This window comes from Camelus dromedarius, chromosome 1, assembly GCF_036321535.1.
Source record: "Camelus dromedarius isolate mCamDro1 chromosome 1, mCamDro1.pat, whole genome shotgun sequence".
Taxonomy (NCBI): Eukaryota; Metazoa; Chordata; class Mammalia; order Artiodactyla; family Camelidae; genus Camelus; species Camelus dromedarius.
In genome coordinates this window covers 18,507,111-18,523,221 of record NC_087436.1, presented here as the reverse complement: position 1 = coordinate 18,523,221, position 16,111 = coordinate 18,507,111, and the positions used below count along the sequence as shown (strand labels likewise).

The window sequence follows — 16,111 nt, the reverse complement described above, 5'->3', positions numbered from 1 at the left end:
TGGGCAAAAGATTTAAACAGACACTTCACAAAAGAATATATGCAAATGCCAATAAGCATGTGGAAGGTCACCAGGGTAAATGAAGTTAAAGCCATTCCACACAACCACCAGAATGGGGGAAGGAAGTGTTGTTGAGACTACGTCTCAGGCACCACCGGCGGGAGCGTGTAATTAACAAGACCACTCCGGAAGGCTCTCCTAGTTCCTATTTAGGCTGAACACGCCTATTCCAGACTCACTCTCAATATGGGAACCTCAAGGGGTCTGGCATTTGCATTTTTGCAAACATGCCAACAGAAATTTAAACACACGACCATGAAAAAAGTGTTCAACAATGTTTATAGCTGTACTATTTCCAATACCCCCAAAATTGCATATAATCTAAATGCCCATCAACAGCAAATTGGATGAATATATTGTGGTGTATTCATACAATGAGGCTTAATATACAGCAATGAGAATGAACTACACACAAGAACAAGGATTACTGGACAAAAGAAGGCAAGCATAAGAAAATTCATACCGTGTGATTCCATTTGTACAAAATTCAAATGGGCAAAATTATCCATGGTGTTAGAAGTCAGGGGAGTGACTATTCTGGGGACCACGGGGCACTGTTAACTCAAAGGGGTTTCTTCCTGGGGACTTTCTGGGGTGGTGGTAATATTCTGGACACTGAACTGAGCACTGGTTACACAGGTGAATCAACTTCATGAAAATTCATCAAGCCATAAATGTATGGTTTGTGTACTTGCTATAATGTTTGATGTCAAAAAAAGTTTACAGTGAAGAAAAACACTTCAAGAGCATTCTAGCAACACCATTTTGTAAAAGGAAATACTCCAACCTCATCTCATTCACAGGCATTCATTTATCAGCAATCAGCTTTTAGAGGGTTTCAGAAGTTCAAATAGTCTACTCCTAGAAATTATTTTATCATACTCTAAAAAGATGAATTATCAAATGGAACTATTAATGATTTTAATAGTAACAAAATTAGAAGTCACAAGGTATAGAAACAAAAAGAATGTGATGTTGAGCATCTTTTCATGTGCCTGCTGGCCATCTGCATTTCCTCTTTGGAAAAATGTCTATTCAGTTCTTCTGCCCATTTTTTAATTGGGTTGTATTTTTTTTAATACTTTTATTGTGATATGATTCCTAGGTTTTTTGGGGGGGTGGTTTTTATCGTTTGTTTTTTGATATTGAGTTGTATGAGCTGTTTAAATATGTTGAACATTAACCCCTTATAAGTCAAATCATTTGCAAATTTTTTCCCCATTTGGTACATTATCTTTGTTTTGTCGATGGTTTCCTTTGCTGTGCAAAAGTTTTTATGTTTAATTAGGGCCCATGTGTTTATTTTTGCTTTTTAATTCCTTTGCTTTAGGAGACAGATCCAAAAAAATACTGCTGCAATTTATGTCAAAGAGTGTTCTGCCTATGTTTTCCTCTAGGAGTTTTATAGTGTCCAGTTTTACATTCAGGTCTTTGGTCCATTTTGAGTTGATTTTTGTACATGGTGTTAGAGAATGTCCTAATTTCATTCTTTTACATGTAGCTGTCCGGTTTTCCCCACACTACTTCAGGCTGTCTTTTCTCCTTTTCTCCATTATATATTCTTACCCCTGTTCTTAAAAGTAGAAAAGTAGAAGCAACCTAAAAATTCTAAACTCTGGGAACTACATGCAACACTAGGAAACTGATTTTTAAAAATCCACGAATCAAATCTATTAACATGAAGAGGCTTACAAAGAAAAAGCTAATACATTCACTGATCCTTCTGAAACAAAATTAAATTTATCCACACACACACTGATACTTACACAGAGCTGACAACCAACCAGTCCACTCTCATTCAGCCAATCTGCTGACAGAGACCGCTGTCTGTCTGGTTGGTGCCTGTCCCTACGATCACCAAATACTGTCCCTCATCACCCTGGCACATGCACAGCAAAGCGTAAGGAAGAATATACAACGAAGATGAGCAGTAGTTATCTACTAGTGAGTATGTCACGATGACTTTTATTTTCTTCTTTTACCCATCAGTATTTCCTAAAGTATTTATGTGTTACATTTAAAAGTAAGTCCTAACAAAACATGGATCAACATTTTAACAAAATTTTAGAAAATCATTAATGTTCAAGAAAAAAAATGTAACCAAGAAGCTTCTATAACTAAAAAAACTTGTCACCTGTATCACTTTTTTCTCATCTGTATCACATTTGATCAATCTCAAACTCTCAAGGGTATAAAGATCCTAAAATTTCACCCCACCCAACCACAAAATATTATGTCAATAGTTATTAAGAAGAGAAAAATGGGAGAAATAAATTAAAACTAAAATTATTTTCACACTGGAAATTTTCATTTCACTTTCATCTAAAGTCAGTCTGAATGTATTATTTGTCCCATGACTCTATCACATATCAAAAGGATATTAAGTTGTATCAAAATTAATTTTCCACTAGAAAACTGAAGGCTGATTTTAATCCTAGAGTTCTATTTTTGAAGAAAGTTTTAAAAAAGCAAAAAGAAAATTGACTGAAATAAACATCATGAATTTAAAGGTCAGAAAACTACTAATGCTCATCCAAATAAATGTCCATTAAATAACCTTTGAACTACAGTCTATACCTTAAACTGACAAGGTTTCACCATTTACTCTTTAAATAATCACTCACCTATGATGTCTTCTTATCTCTGCACATTCTACTGCCATCCCAAATATGACAGCGCTTGCCGGTATAACTTTCCCATATTTTTCACAATTACCATTTTCACCTTTGGTCTAAAAACATAACAATAAAAATTATATTGTTACATTTATGTCAAAATATGTGTGTATGATGGCAAGCTATGAAAATTTATGAGAAAAAACTTCAAAAATGACAGTTAAGGATACACAGGTCAAGTTTTTTTTTTCTTTAAAAAGTTTCTTTCATTTTCATTGCTATATATAAACATACATATTTTTTAACAGTACAAATAGGAAGGGAGGGAGGGAGGTGGGGAGCTAGAATTCTCTAAGCCTGCCTACAACAAAAGACTACTGGGTCCGACTTATACTGAGAAGCCAAAATCACCATTACCTGCTTGAAAAATGAACTGCTCTTCCAACCTTTCATTAGCTACTTTAAATCCAAATCATTTTCTGTAAGTAGTGAATTCTTACTGCAAGTTAAAATCCTTTCATTCATAATACATATTATATAATTCAAATCTACAACTTATGGGCCACAGCAGAGGATTTCAATGCAAAATATAACTTGGCAATTACACAAGTCAGTCCTGTCCCTTCAGCAGCCTGGGTCCAAGTGGTACCTTAAACCTACAGCATGCCAGTTAGCACTACATTCCCTTTTGATAATTTGCCAGAAATACAAGCAATGAAGGCTGTGAGATTGAAAGCACTTCCCCTTCTCAACCCTACTCAAGAATTCCAGAGTCAGCCCCTTCATAATGTAACCTCAGTTCCCACGAATCCCTTCCTGGAGTATTTTTCTGCCTCTGAACCCCATTTGGGCACACAAGTATACATTGCGTTATGTTACTAAATGTTTTTTTTTGCACAGATTTCTTTCCAACTACAGAGCATGCACTGCAACAGTGGGATGTTATCTCATACTGCCCTGCAACTATGCTCAGGGCTCAAAAAATGATCTACTGAATACTGAATTCTTAATCAAATTTAAGTCTTTTCATGCTGCTTACCTTTGGCTGCAAAAGTAAATGCTCCCATGCATGAATCAAACTCTCCACAATTCCTTCTCCAAATAAACCTGCATCGACAGTTTCTGTTACAACTAGGGACACTCTATAGAATGATTTTTTAAAGATACATGTAAGTAAAATATCATGCTATTTGTATAAAAGATGTCAAAGCTGAGAGAAGAAAGGAAGAGTATGTTATAGAAACAGTCCATTTTCTAATACATTTTATTTCATTTTTAATATCTACTCTTGAAACTTGAGGAACTCTAATGTTCCCGAGGCTCCTCTCTTCTCCACTGGCAACTTCTTGGTGGGGACAGAAGGCGGTGCACAACCTTCACCTGACCTGCTGCCTCCTCAGATGTTCTTTCATTGCCAGAATCCTTCCGAGTGGGTCACATCCATTACCTTTACCAGCCCCCCTCCTTAATCCTGAGTAATTGGACTTCTACCCTCAAGGTCCTATAAAAATACTCTCTACCAGCAAAGACACTCCTATTTATCAAAATGAATAATCTTTCTCAGTTCTAATTTTCCTTGATCTACAAATAACATCCAGTGCAGGGGAGAAGGCCTGCTCCTCACAATCCTTCCCCTCCCTTCACCGTCCGTGTTTACCTCTCACACGGGAACTGTCCTTCTCCTGTTACTTCTCTTGCTTTACCCACACCTGTGAATGTTCACGAATGCCTAAGCCACAGAGCTCTGATCTTCTGTCCACTCTTTCTGGAAAATTTACTCAAAGACACACCAAAAAACTCTCCCTTCTCTGAACTTCCTTAGTCCTTCTGCCAGTACCATCCATTTGTGTAGTTAGAAGACAAGGAAAAGTTTCATGAATATTCCTTATTCTCCTATCTAGATTGTAGGTGCCTTGAGGACAGAGACAATTTTGGTATCCCCCACAGGGCCAACAACCAGTATTTTATACACACACACACACACACACAAAACTGTTAGTATTTATGATTGCATACATTTAGAACATGGAAGGTATCTCAAATCATCTAGTCCAACATCTTGAAGTCTCTAGATTTGCGTAAGATCAAAATAAATTACTAACAGAGTCTATATTGTAATCCGTATCTTCTAATTCAAAGTCAACAGCTCCTTCTACAATACCAACTGTGAGAAAAATGTGGATCAAGTTAAGGTAACTGATTGATGCTATGGGCTGACTTTTGTACTACCAAAATCCACGCTGAAGCACGAACTCCCAGTGTGACAATACTGGAGACAAGGTCTTCACGAGGTAATTGAGGTTAAATGAGGTTCTAAGGGTGAAGTCCTAATCTGATAGGTCTTGCAACCTTATGAAAGTGGAGGAGACAGCAGTGAGCTCTCTCTCACCCCACAGGCACAGAGGAAGGGCCATGTAAGGACACAGTAGGAAGGCCATCTGAAAGCTAGGAAGAGAGCTCCACCAGAAACCAAACTCTCCAGCACCCAAGGTCATGGGCTTCTAGCCTGCAGAGCTGTGAGAAAATCAATGTCTGTGGTTTAACCATGGTATTCTGTCAATGGCAGCCTGAGCAGACTAAGACAAGTGAGGACACTGTTTATTTCTGTAAAATGGGTGTAACAGTTGCCTCAACAATCTAACAGGACTTCTTTCACAAGAACAAATGTAGAGACCATTGAAAAGCATAACTATTAAGTAAATAAATATAAATACTATCATACACATATGGAAGAAGACTTATCACGACAGAGCATAAAAAAGCCCTATTTCGATATAAAGTGAACTTACAAACGTTGAGAAGACAGACTACCCAGGAGAGGGATACAGCAAGTGCTACCCAGAGAAAACTCTGTATCTAAAATGACAGTTGTTGGACTAGATGATTTTCAAACCCCTTCTAGCTCGAAAATTCTATCTTCTTGTGACACAGATCAAAGTGAAATAACATCCCAAAAGGCTAAGACTTAGGAAATAATATTCAAAGCATTTGAAGGGCCCAAGCCAACATACAGCTGATTCTTCCTGAGCTTCCATTTTAGCCAAGGATATTAATACCGAATGTGATAATTCATTCAAGTCTAACCTACTCATGCATTATTTTTAAGCACAATTTTTAAATACTTATTGACCACACAGGAGGTACTATCCATTTTTACAACTAGAACACTAAAATCAACAAAGGTAAAGTAACTTGCTAAAGGTGAAATTTATTTATTAAATGTCTTGCCACGAATTTTTCTCAAGATCCTTAAATATTTTTTATCAAGAATATGACCTTATTATGAAAACCTGTCTTATGCTGAACTACCCTATTATCCATATCTTTACAACAGAACGGTTTCAGCATTTTGGTTTGGGCTAGAAGCTAGAAATGTGAATATCTTAATTTTTAAAAAATACAATAGTAGATTATAAACACCAAAATTAGTTCATATTATAATACCTTTCAGGAATGTGTTTTGGGATTTCTATGTCAAGTGACTTCATGTGTAAGAGTTTGATCCCTGCTTCCATCTTGTTTGCTACCACGACATCACAGGCAAGTTCATACATGGTCTTGGATAACTCACAGGCATACACCGAGTGCGCTCCAGCTTTTTTAGCAAACATGCTACAAGGGGAAAAAGGGTTCCATCAAGAAAAAAAAATGAACTGTATTTTTCCAAATTTTAATGGAATTACAATGCTTAAACATGGGATTTTCCTTTTATTCTTTAATACAAACATTATTCATTCTGCATTTTTAAAAAATGAACTAACATTCTTGTCAAGAGATAAATCACACAAAAAATAATGACATCCACCTTATTAAGACACAGTTGGCATGCAGAACGCTAATAAACTTTAAATAACTAGATTCAACCAGAACGTTAATGTAAAAAGTATTCTTAAAACTCATTATTCAAAATTTCAACGTTAACCCCAAGTTTTTCTCGGTGGTTATGTCAAGTTCATGATAAAATAAAAGCTACAGTGAAAATAATAGTTAATAATAATAATTGCATGAATAATCATAACAAGATTATAAGAAGTAAAATAACTCTATTTTTAAATTCCACTGCTAAATTTTCCATATTTGGTAAAATCTTTAATTTACATAAGCACACATGTATATGTAATTAAAACACAATTGCAACAAACCTTAGTATTCCAGTTCCTGCTCCAATGTCCAAAACACTTTTGGACCCCAAACAAACCGCCTTTTGGATTGCTGCGTTATAAATCGTATTCCTTTTGGTGTCATTAAGCATGATGAAGTGCCAGCGTTCCACCAACCAGTTTGCAACGCGATAAAAATTCTCCTTTGCATCACTGAAATCAGGGTTTAACTTCACCGCTTTACGAAAATACCCAGCTGCTTCATCCCTAAAGCCCATCCTAGAGTAAAAAAATGACAGACAATATATTCAGCTGTATGCTATCAGTTACAGTGCCTCCGCTCATGTCACTCATCTGGCCTGAGAACCCCTCACCAGCACCCCAAATCCTACTCAACCCAAGTGCCGTCTTCTTGGGAAGCCTTCTGTGAGGACGGCAATCCTCCATCACTTCTTTCCTTTCTGAATCCGTTATGTTTATGCATCCCAGGACACTCACAAGTACTTGACTATGAATTACGACTGTACAGTGGTGTGGCAGAAGCTCTCCTAGTCAGCCTCCATTTAAACAGTTTTCCAGAACAGAGGTTTCTAAAAACCATTCCCTCTGTAAAAGGTACTAACGCCTGTGGCTGGCAGGCGCCTCTCTGGTGTGTCACGCACCTTTCTCTCCGCAGCCAAGCTGCGTGGTCATCGACGGTCCCTTGTATTTGCTGCCAGACCGGTTTACACCAGCTGTACTTTTTTTTTCTGTTATAATTTAATTAAGTATAACAGAAATCAAATAAATATGACTAAAAAGAGAGCCACTGTTTGATAAAAAACAAGTTTCTTCTGTATAGCACAGGGAACTATATTCAATATCTTATAATAACCTTTAATAAAAAAGAACATGAAAATAAATATATGTACATATATGCATGACTGGGGCACTGTGCTGTACACCAGAAATCGACACATTGTAACTGACTGTACTTCGATTAAAAAAATAGAATAAAATAAAATAAAATAAAATAAAATAAAATAAAAAGAGAGCCACTGTGCCTAAGGGAAAAAAATCAAAGGTGAGTCACCCCAAAAATTGCTACTGAATTAGATGTAAGCAAATCAATCATAAAAGACAGGGGAAGAAAACTATCAAACTGTCTGGAATAGTGCTTCATAAACTATCTATGGTAAAGAAATTCCCCCTCCTTGAAAAATATCTAACCATCTGTAGACCAATACAGTTGTACTCCACATGACTAGCATGCAACCCCTACACTAGATTCCAGTGGCACTCAAAGTGGTCCACACCCCCTTCAACAGGTGAGTTCCCCGATTACGTGCTTGGATTTACTGCAATGTCACACTGCTGCATATTTACTCTCAATCTCTATACTCGTCTGTCATCGACTGGTCATTTGTGGATCAGCACCAGGGTGTGGTCCACACAGTGAAGAGAACTGAGCTAGCAGAACCCTTTTACACTCACACTTCTTCACAAGCACCTTGAAGTATTCTGTCAGTTTTAAAGAAACTGAATCAATCAGACTATTCATTTGGGGTATTGGTTTAAACAAAAAAAGGAACAGCCTGATGTCAAATGACAGGCACTCATTTTAAAATGTTTAAGATTAGTATCTGTTATTTTCCAGTTTCTTGAAGGTAAAGCTGTCTTACTCTGCAACTGACACCAGCCCACAGTACAATACAAAATACATCCTATGTAATCTATTGTTGAGACACTAACTTAGCAATGGATATCAATGATCTGTTGAATCAATGCCAAACCTGCTCCTAATAATTTCCTGGCTTTGTGTTTCCCTTAGGTTTGCTCTTCAATATATCATTCAGATTTCTTAAACTGCAATGCTACTGCTCTGAAAAAATATATGATCCACTCAACTGAAGTATATCTCATATTAAAACACTCAAAATGTTGTGTCAATGTCAATGAACTTTAAAAATGCCTTTTTTCTACTAACTAGAAAAACCATTATCTTCCTGATGAGAAATTTAAATACGTTTTGTTTAAATCTGATACTACTGGCTTAATAGAAAGTTGAGACACTCCAGACACAAATTTTATTTCACAAATAAATGTCAGAAAAGGAGGCTATCCTTTACTTTGGAAATCCTTTCCCCCTGGAATAGTGATTCTTCTGATGGGGCATGAGTAATACACTGTTCTTGATGAGAAAAGCAGAGTATTACAAAAACTAAGAACCTGTCCTAGAGAATAAAGGCAAACTGTGTAGCAAAAGCCACATTCACACTCTGACAAGTTCTGAACCGCCAACGTCTGAATTTAAAATTTTGCATAGTGATATCTCCCCAAAGCAATTTAACACCAAGTATTTTTTTCTCAATAACTGGTGATTGCTCAGTCTATGTCCTACAGCAGTAGACCAACAACAGAATCTGCCAGAAGTGTGTAGAGCTCCAATTTTCTGTTAAATTGATTATCTTGAAATGTAAGCCCTAGAATGTTGTGATCATTACATGTGTGTAATTTGGAAATATAATCAAACCCTATAGAGTAGCTCCTCTTACATAATCTAAAGAACTAGACACTTTGAAAGTAAAATGCAGATTTTTAACTAATTTGAGGAGATATCTAAAACTTTTTAAGCTAAATTTCTCTTAAAAGGAAAGTGGTTGCTAATCTGTGGAGATGGAGTCTGTGTATCAGGATCAGGTTAGCTGTTAGTGTGAACAAACAAGCCTCAGCTGACAACCAACTTTATTTTCCCTGCTATTGTCACACTACAACTAGACACTATCAACTTCCTGTCCCTTAAAGGAGTACTGACTTCACTCGCTAAGCCATTTTGATTAAGACTATGGCACTGTATAGCAGTTACGTTACTGAGACTGACTAATAAAAGTTGGATAAAGGCATTTCTTACATAGAGCTTTTCATTGAATGAAACTTGGTATGACCAGGTGGTCAAAGCAGTGGTACTAAGGACAGCTGCTGGGACATATAAAGTGATTTACTCTATAGAAAAGGGCACTGCAATGGTGTTTCCTAAACAAGAATTCTCCTTGTACTTTGTACAAAGCCGTGAAACCAGATTTATTAAAACAAATCCCAATCAAAAACTGGGGGGCTTTACCAGTTCTTCTATTTATGAAATTTCTATGGAGGGTAGACAGAAATCCCAATGGCAAATCTCCAGCAATTGCCAGAGAAGAGATTTACGACAAGTTCTCCGGCAAGGCCCCACAGTGGCTTCCCTGCCACCCTGTGAACCACGGTGACGTCCCCTCCAACAAGGTCTGGATCTCAGCCCACTGTAGGGAACGCTTCCACGACTACTCTGTCTCAGCCCCAGGGGCAGCAGCTATTACCTAGTGTATGATATACTATTATTACATATTATATCTGCTATCCCTGTATTCCTTTGAGTGCTCTTTACTTCTCACTACTCAGTCCTTCATTACTCTGATCCTTTGTTATAGTTTATAATTCTTTATATTAAACTGTCTCTGTTCAAATGACTGTACTACAATTTACCCAATCCAGACTGGTACAGAGTAACTCTTAACGAGTAAGTACTACTGAAGTTACTACACACCTGAAGAGATGCTCCCCCATACTATTGCAAATCACTTCGTCATCAGGAAACAGCTCCAAGGCTTGCTCATAGCAACCAAGTAAGTCTTGTGTTCGACTGAGAGCATCAAGTTCTTCAGCCCATCTGAATAGCGTGTACTGAAAAGTTTCCTTTACAAAGGAGAAAACAGCAAATGAGTCAATAACATAAATGATGAAAGAATATTCAACACTGGTTGAAGATGCCACAGAGAACAAATCTTAATTATAGATGAAAATCACCTTGAGTTTAATTTAGAATAGGTCCTGACTGCTAAATAAACAATACGTAAATGAACAGATTTTACCACCTACTTGGCAGTAACATGCAGAATTAAGACGGTTTGACCACTCTCTACTCTCTCCGTACTTGGCTGCTGTATCATATTCTCTACCTCCATTTTTTTGTGGGTTCCTATCTTTTAGGAGTATGTCCTTGACCCCCTTCTCTTTTCTTATGCATCCCCAAGGCACTACCTATCACCTATGTATTGATGGATGCTACCCCTACATCTCCAATCAACACCCTCTCTTCTGTTTTATTTATTTTTTTATTGAAGTATAGTCAGTTTACAATGTTGTACTAGTCCCTGGTGTACAGCACAGTGATTCAGTCATACACATATATTCCTTTTCATATTCTTTTTCATTATAGGGCATTATAAGGTAGTGAACATAGTTCCCTGTGCTGTACAGTAGGACCTTGTTGTTTATCTATTTTATATATAGTATATAGTATCTGCAAATGCCAAACTCTCAGTTTATCCCTCCATCCCACCCCTTCTCCCCTGGTAACCATAAGTTTGTTTTCTATGTCAGTGAGTCTGTTTCTGTTTTGTAAATAAGTTCATGTCACTTTTTTAAAAATTCTGCATATAAGTGACATCATATGAAGACCCTCTCTTCTGAACCTCAGGCCCATAGATACAACCCCTTATTAGTCATCTTGTTAGAGCAGGCAGATAGCCAGATATGACCAGAGAAAGGGGGACACAGACCAAATGGCAGGAATTGGGCAGAAAGGAGGGGCACAGACCCAATGCAGGAAACTACACATTATGTAAGCACCAGAGGTCCCTGTGCAGAGAAAAAAAGTGGTCAGAACCTTGAGGGTGATGAGCAGCCTGGAGGCCAACAAAGAAAGGTTGGAAAAAGTAGGAATCTCCAGTGTCCAAATGTAACCTTTTTCTCATTGTGCCCTCATTTCAATAAAATTAGCCTTGCAGATTAGAAGTACCCATCATGTACTGACACTATGACACTTCCGATCCAGACTAAATAAGGACAAAAATCCCTCCTCCCTTTGGGAAGGTGGAGTTGGGATCAAAATCAGGAAATATGACCGCAGACCATTTCCTCCCTAATGAATATTCTGCCCATTCATTTTTATACCCTATGTAACAAAGCTGCCAAAGAAACTCCGGGCAGCCGCTCACCTGAGCCTGCCTGCTCTCCCCTTTAGATGTACTATCCATCTCTTAATAAATCCTCACTTTACTTTCTTAACCTCCATGTTTGTCTCTGAATTCTTTCTGGGACGGGACAAGAACCTGGAAACCGGTTACATCTACCGGCAACAATCTCAGCCAGGGATTGTACCCTCAGCCATCTCAAATTTAGCTCAACTCAAATACTTCCTGATCAGTGTGCAAAGAATAGCAATATATAGCAACATATATCCTGTTCTTGTCCTCACAGAGGCTTCATAGAGAGAAATTTAACACACAATTTTGAAAAAATTCAAAATATTCTAAACTGAACCCATCATATTCTCTCACATAGGATATAAGGTTAAGGAACCATCTAACCTCAGACCATGAAGTCACCTAATAATGCTACCTTAACTCCAGTACTACTTATTTCAAACCCAGCCAATTCTCTCTCAATAGCTTTAAGTGTGTCACCTCCTCTCCCAGGACTGTTGCAACACGGCCCTTGTAACCACTTGTTGGACTACAGCAACAGCCTTCCCACTGTCACCCCAGCTCCAACTACCCCTCCCTCCCTCCAGTCTCCACACTGCAACCCAGTGGGAAAAGCGAAGGCTGTAGTCATTTCAGCTTTCTCGTGAAAAATTTTATATCATCTGCACATATTTTATACAGGAGAGTTAATACCAGAAACTGAATTTTGATGGAGTTTACTAGAGCAACAAGGATAAGGAAGAAGATTCTAGAGTGTGAGGGGGAAAAAAACACAGATTATATTAAATGGATCAGGGAGTTTATAGTTAAGTCCCTTGGTGTGGCTGAAGTGTGGGTATGGGGAGTAGAGGGAGAAGCAGGAAATAAGATTAAAGAGATAGCTCTTTTGCAGAGGCCCATGCAAAGAAATATGAGACTGTTCTGCAGGAAACAGCTAGGTACTTAACCCTACTGAACACCCAGCATTGAAATACAAACTTTAGATATACTTTTACTACACACTAAATATAAAAAAAAGTATTGTCCCTGTTTTACAAGAGGGAACTAAGGAACAAAGATTTAAGGAAACAGCAATTGGATGGATTCATTATTCCACTTCTGCCTACCAAGATGAGCAAACTGTATCTCAGCATAACACTTTCTCCTCCTTGAGGCCCGCTGGTCTTGAAATTTACCCTAAATTTATGTGAACTACAGATGTCTAGATACTGATATCTACTGGGTAGAGGTCAGGGATGCTGCTAAACATACTACAATGCACAAGACAGCTTTCCACAGCACAGATCTCATCCAAAATACCAACAGTGCTGAGGTTGAGAAACCTTGGGTGAAATAAAGCAAAGCAGCTTCAGGCTGGAAACTGAATGCAAAGGTAAATTAAATCACATTTTGAAATTTAGATTCTAGAATAACTTGACAAAAATGTACAGCATTTCAACAGAATAACTGTCCCAAAAAAATCCAATAAATGAAACTTAAAGAATGCATCATCGAATGATTACTTTAATTGCGAACTTAATTCAACTACAGAAACCCACATTTCCTTACACCTAACAGAAGAGACAAGTGCAAAGGCCCTGGGGCAGGAACTTGCTAGAATTAGACGTAGGAGGCCACAAAAGATCACCTGAGGCTTCACTTGCAACAAAACCTTTCGAACTGCAATTGAAATACAAGTTTTGAGATAGAGAAATGACATCATCTGGCTTTTGTTCTGAAAAGCTCACGCTGGCGGTGTTGAGGTAGACTGCAGGAGAAAGCCTAGATTGGAACCTGAGCCTATGGCAGAAGTCAGCAGCTGATGATTGAAGCTTGAACCAGAGCAGTAAAAGAGAAAGTAGGAAGTGATATGGCTCTGGATACACAGAGCAAACAGTATTTTCTGACAGGCTGGTTGTGGCTATGAACAAAAGAAAAGAATCAAGAGTGAAAAGTAAATATTAAATAGCAACCACCAGCCACTCACAGTCCCCCTCCCAATTTATTTACATATGTATTTACGTATACGAGAAGAACAGAGGATCCCTCTGCCTGCAGCAAGAGAAAGAAGGGCTCTCCTCACCTTCACATCGTCTTTCAGCTCCGGCGCCAGGCTGAGCACGAGCAGGTAGTGGGCATAGGCGGTGCCGAAGTCCTGGGCGCCCAGGCAGTGCTCTGCGCTCTGCAAGGACCGCGACACCAGCTCGTCTCGCCCGGCTGCCCCCGAACCACTCCCAGCGCCCTGGCGGGGCCTGGATCGCGAGTTCGGCATGGCCGAGTCACCGCCCAAAACCTGCGCTCCTATCACCGAAGGGAGGGTGCTTCGGTAATCGGAACGAGCCAACTGCCTGGATGCCTACACTTTCGTGAGACTAACTGGAGCGCAAGGACGGGTACAGGGAAGTAATCTCTCTGCCGCGGCGAGCGTGCCCACCTCCGCGAGGCAGAAGCCCCGCCCCCACCCCTACCGGCGGCCCCCACCGGCCGGCGGCGCACGCTACTCCGACGTCAGCGCGCCCAACGTGGGTACGTCGCGCCCGCCCCTCCCGCGGGAGGGCAGGAGCGGGGCGGCCACTGCGCGTGCGCCTAGGAGCCCTTACCCTAATGGTCTCTGTCTGGTTCCCGCCCGGCTTGTTTATCCGGCTGAATCGCGAGCTTTCTGTATCTCCTTCATGGCCTTCAGGAGTGTGTGACTTCGGCTTCTAGACCTCGCTCGGCCGACCCCGTCAGCGCAAAGCTGCACCCGCCCGCGAGGGACGTGTGTGGGTATGAGGAGAGGCGGTCAGGCGTTTATGGTGATGCTTAAGGCCTCTGGGTCTGGATGCACCAAAAGTCAGAGTAGCGAGAGTGGAAAGAACCCGAGGAGAACAGAAGCCCCTAGATGTGGTGGAGGAAATGCTTTCACTGGCATTATTTTAAGTCATCCTCACAAAACCCTGTGACTTTTGGATCCTCCTTATCTTACAGACGGTAAGAGGGGCATCCTGAGACGATACTAGCCCGAGATCACCCAGCAGTTTGTGGCGTAGGCGTGGCTCAAACCCGAGTCCCCGAGCACCTGTTCAGTTTTCTTCAAAACGAGCTTAGGATTTATTTCACTGCTCCGTGTATCACCACGTGTATAGTGGTTATATGAATGCATAGAAAAAGTTTCTCTACGTTCAAGTGTAACCTCTAAGGGATAGATTGGGAACTTTAAAGGGGTGGGTTGTGGAGTGCATAGGAAGTACAGCTAAAAAGTCATATGTGTCACCGGTTTCATACATGTTACTGGTGACTGTTTTACTTAACAAGAAACAGAAAATTGAACATTTTGCATATCAGACACTAACTTTAGGGCTCCTTGCATTCTCAGAGTTCATCATTTACATGCCTTTTTGCTTTCTCTGTTGAAATTATCTGACCCACCCTTCCTCTGAGCATATACCTATGCAAACCCTAACCAGTTCTTCAAATCCAGATCACTAGATTGTGACCTGCTCTCCTAGTCAGAAAGATCCTCAAAGATAGAGTCTGTCCTTAACCACTTTTTAACTTTGCACCTAGCAGAGTCTGGCTCAACATAAGGACTCATATTTTTTCATTTTAATGGAAATGACATCCTCCCACTCCTAGGTTTTACATACAGACTTTCCCAAGCAGTTATGGTCCTTATTTCCCTCTCATTCTCAACTGCTACTTTCTCTACTAAATTTGCACTTGAACTTTACAGGATTTCCATATATCAAGGGGAATCATCAATAATCACTCTATGATAAGAGTTTCTTTTGAGCCAAACCGAGAACAAACAGTTCTCAGGAATAGCTCTGAGGAACTGTTCCAAGGAAACATGGTTTAAGGTTTTGTATCTTGTCAAAGCAAGGCACATGACTAGGGTACACCCCTTCAAGTTTTTTCAGCAAGTACCTAAAAAGTCAGTATGGCCTTTGTGTCTGGAAAGGGAGCTATATCAAAGGAGTACTAGCATTGATGTTCCAGGAAGGGAGACATTTATCTCTTATCTGCAGAAGGGGCATTTTTCTTCTGGTTAATGCATCCTTTTCTTTAATGGTGAAAACAGGTGTACAATGTATGTTTAATAGGCCACAAAACAGGCTTTTCTAGTTAGCATAAAGCTTAAGTTAAATCATGTGTAAGCCAGAATGAATTCTCCACACCTCAATATGTGCAAATTTCTTCCACCACCTCATGCAACTGAAATGCTAAAGACTAGTGCTAGTAGGATGTAGTCAAACACAAAAAGACCACTGGACTGAAAAAAAAAAAAGTGCAAAGTGCATTCTAGTCTAAGCTGGCCCATTCAAGAACCTCTCAAGAGTCATTATTTGTAGGGAGGGAAAAAAAAAAAGTCTGA

General features: G+C 39.4%; 1 protein-coding gene across 2 annotated transcripts in view; it reads right to left on the bottom strand.

Moving 5' to 3' along the window:
• Nucleotides 1-14,207, bottom strand: part of PRMT9 (protein arginine methyltransferase 9) — a 28,676-nt gene extending 14,469 nt beyond the window's left edge. Inside the window, exons 1-6 of one of the 2 annotated variants that reach the window (XM_031465121.2) lie at nt 13,841-14,207; nt 10,338-10,486; nt 6,818-7,054; nt 6,120-6,287; nt 3,715-3,817; nt 2,685-2,791 (exon numbers count right to left, since the gene is read on the bottom strand). In XM_031465121.2, the coding sequence (XP_031320981.1) occupies nt 2,685-2,791; nt 3,715-3,817; nt 6,120-6,287; nt 6,818-7,054; nt 10,338-10,486; nt 13,841-14,029 (953 nt within the window). In that variant the 5' untranslated portion in view covers nt 14,030-14,207. Of the gene's footprint in view, nt 1-2,684; nt 2,792-3,714; nt 3,818-6,119; nt 6,288-6,817; nt 7,055-10,337; nt 10,487-13,840 lie in introns of those variants that run through there. The other variant, XM_031465135.2, reaches the window with a different exon arrangement.
• Between the last annotated feature and the right edge of the window lie 1,904 nt (nt 14,208-16,111).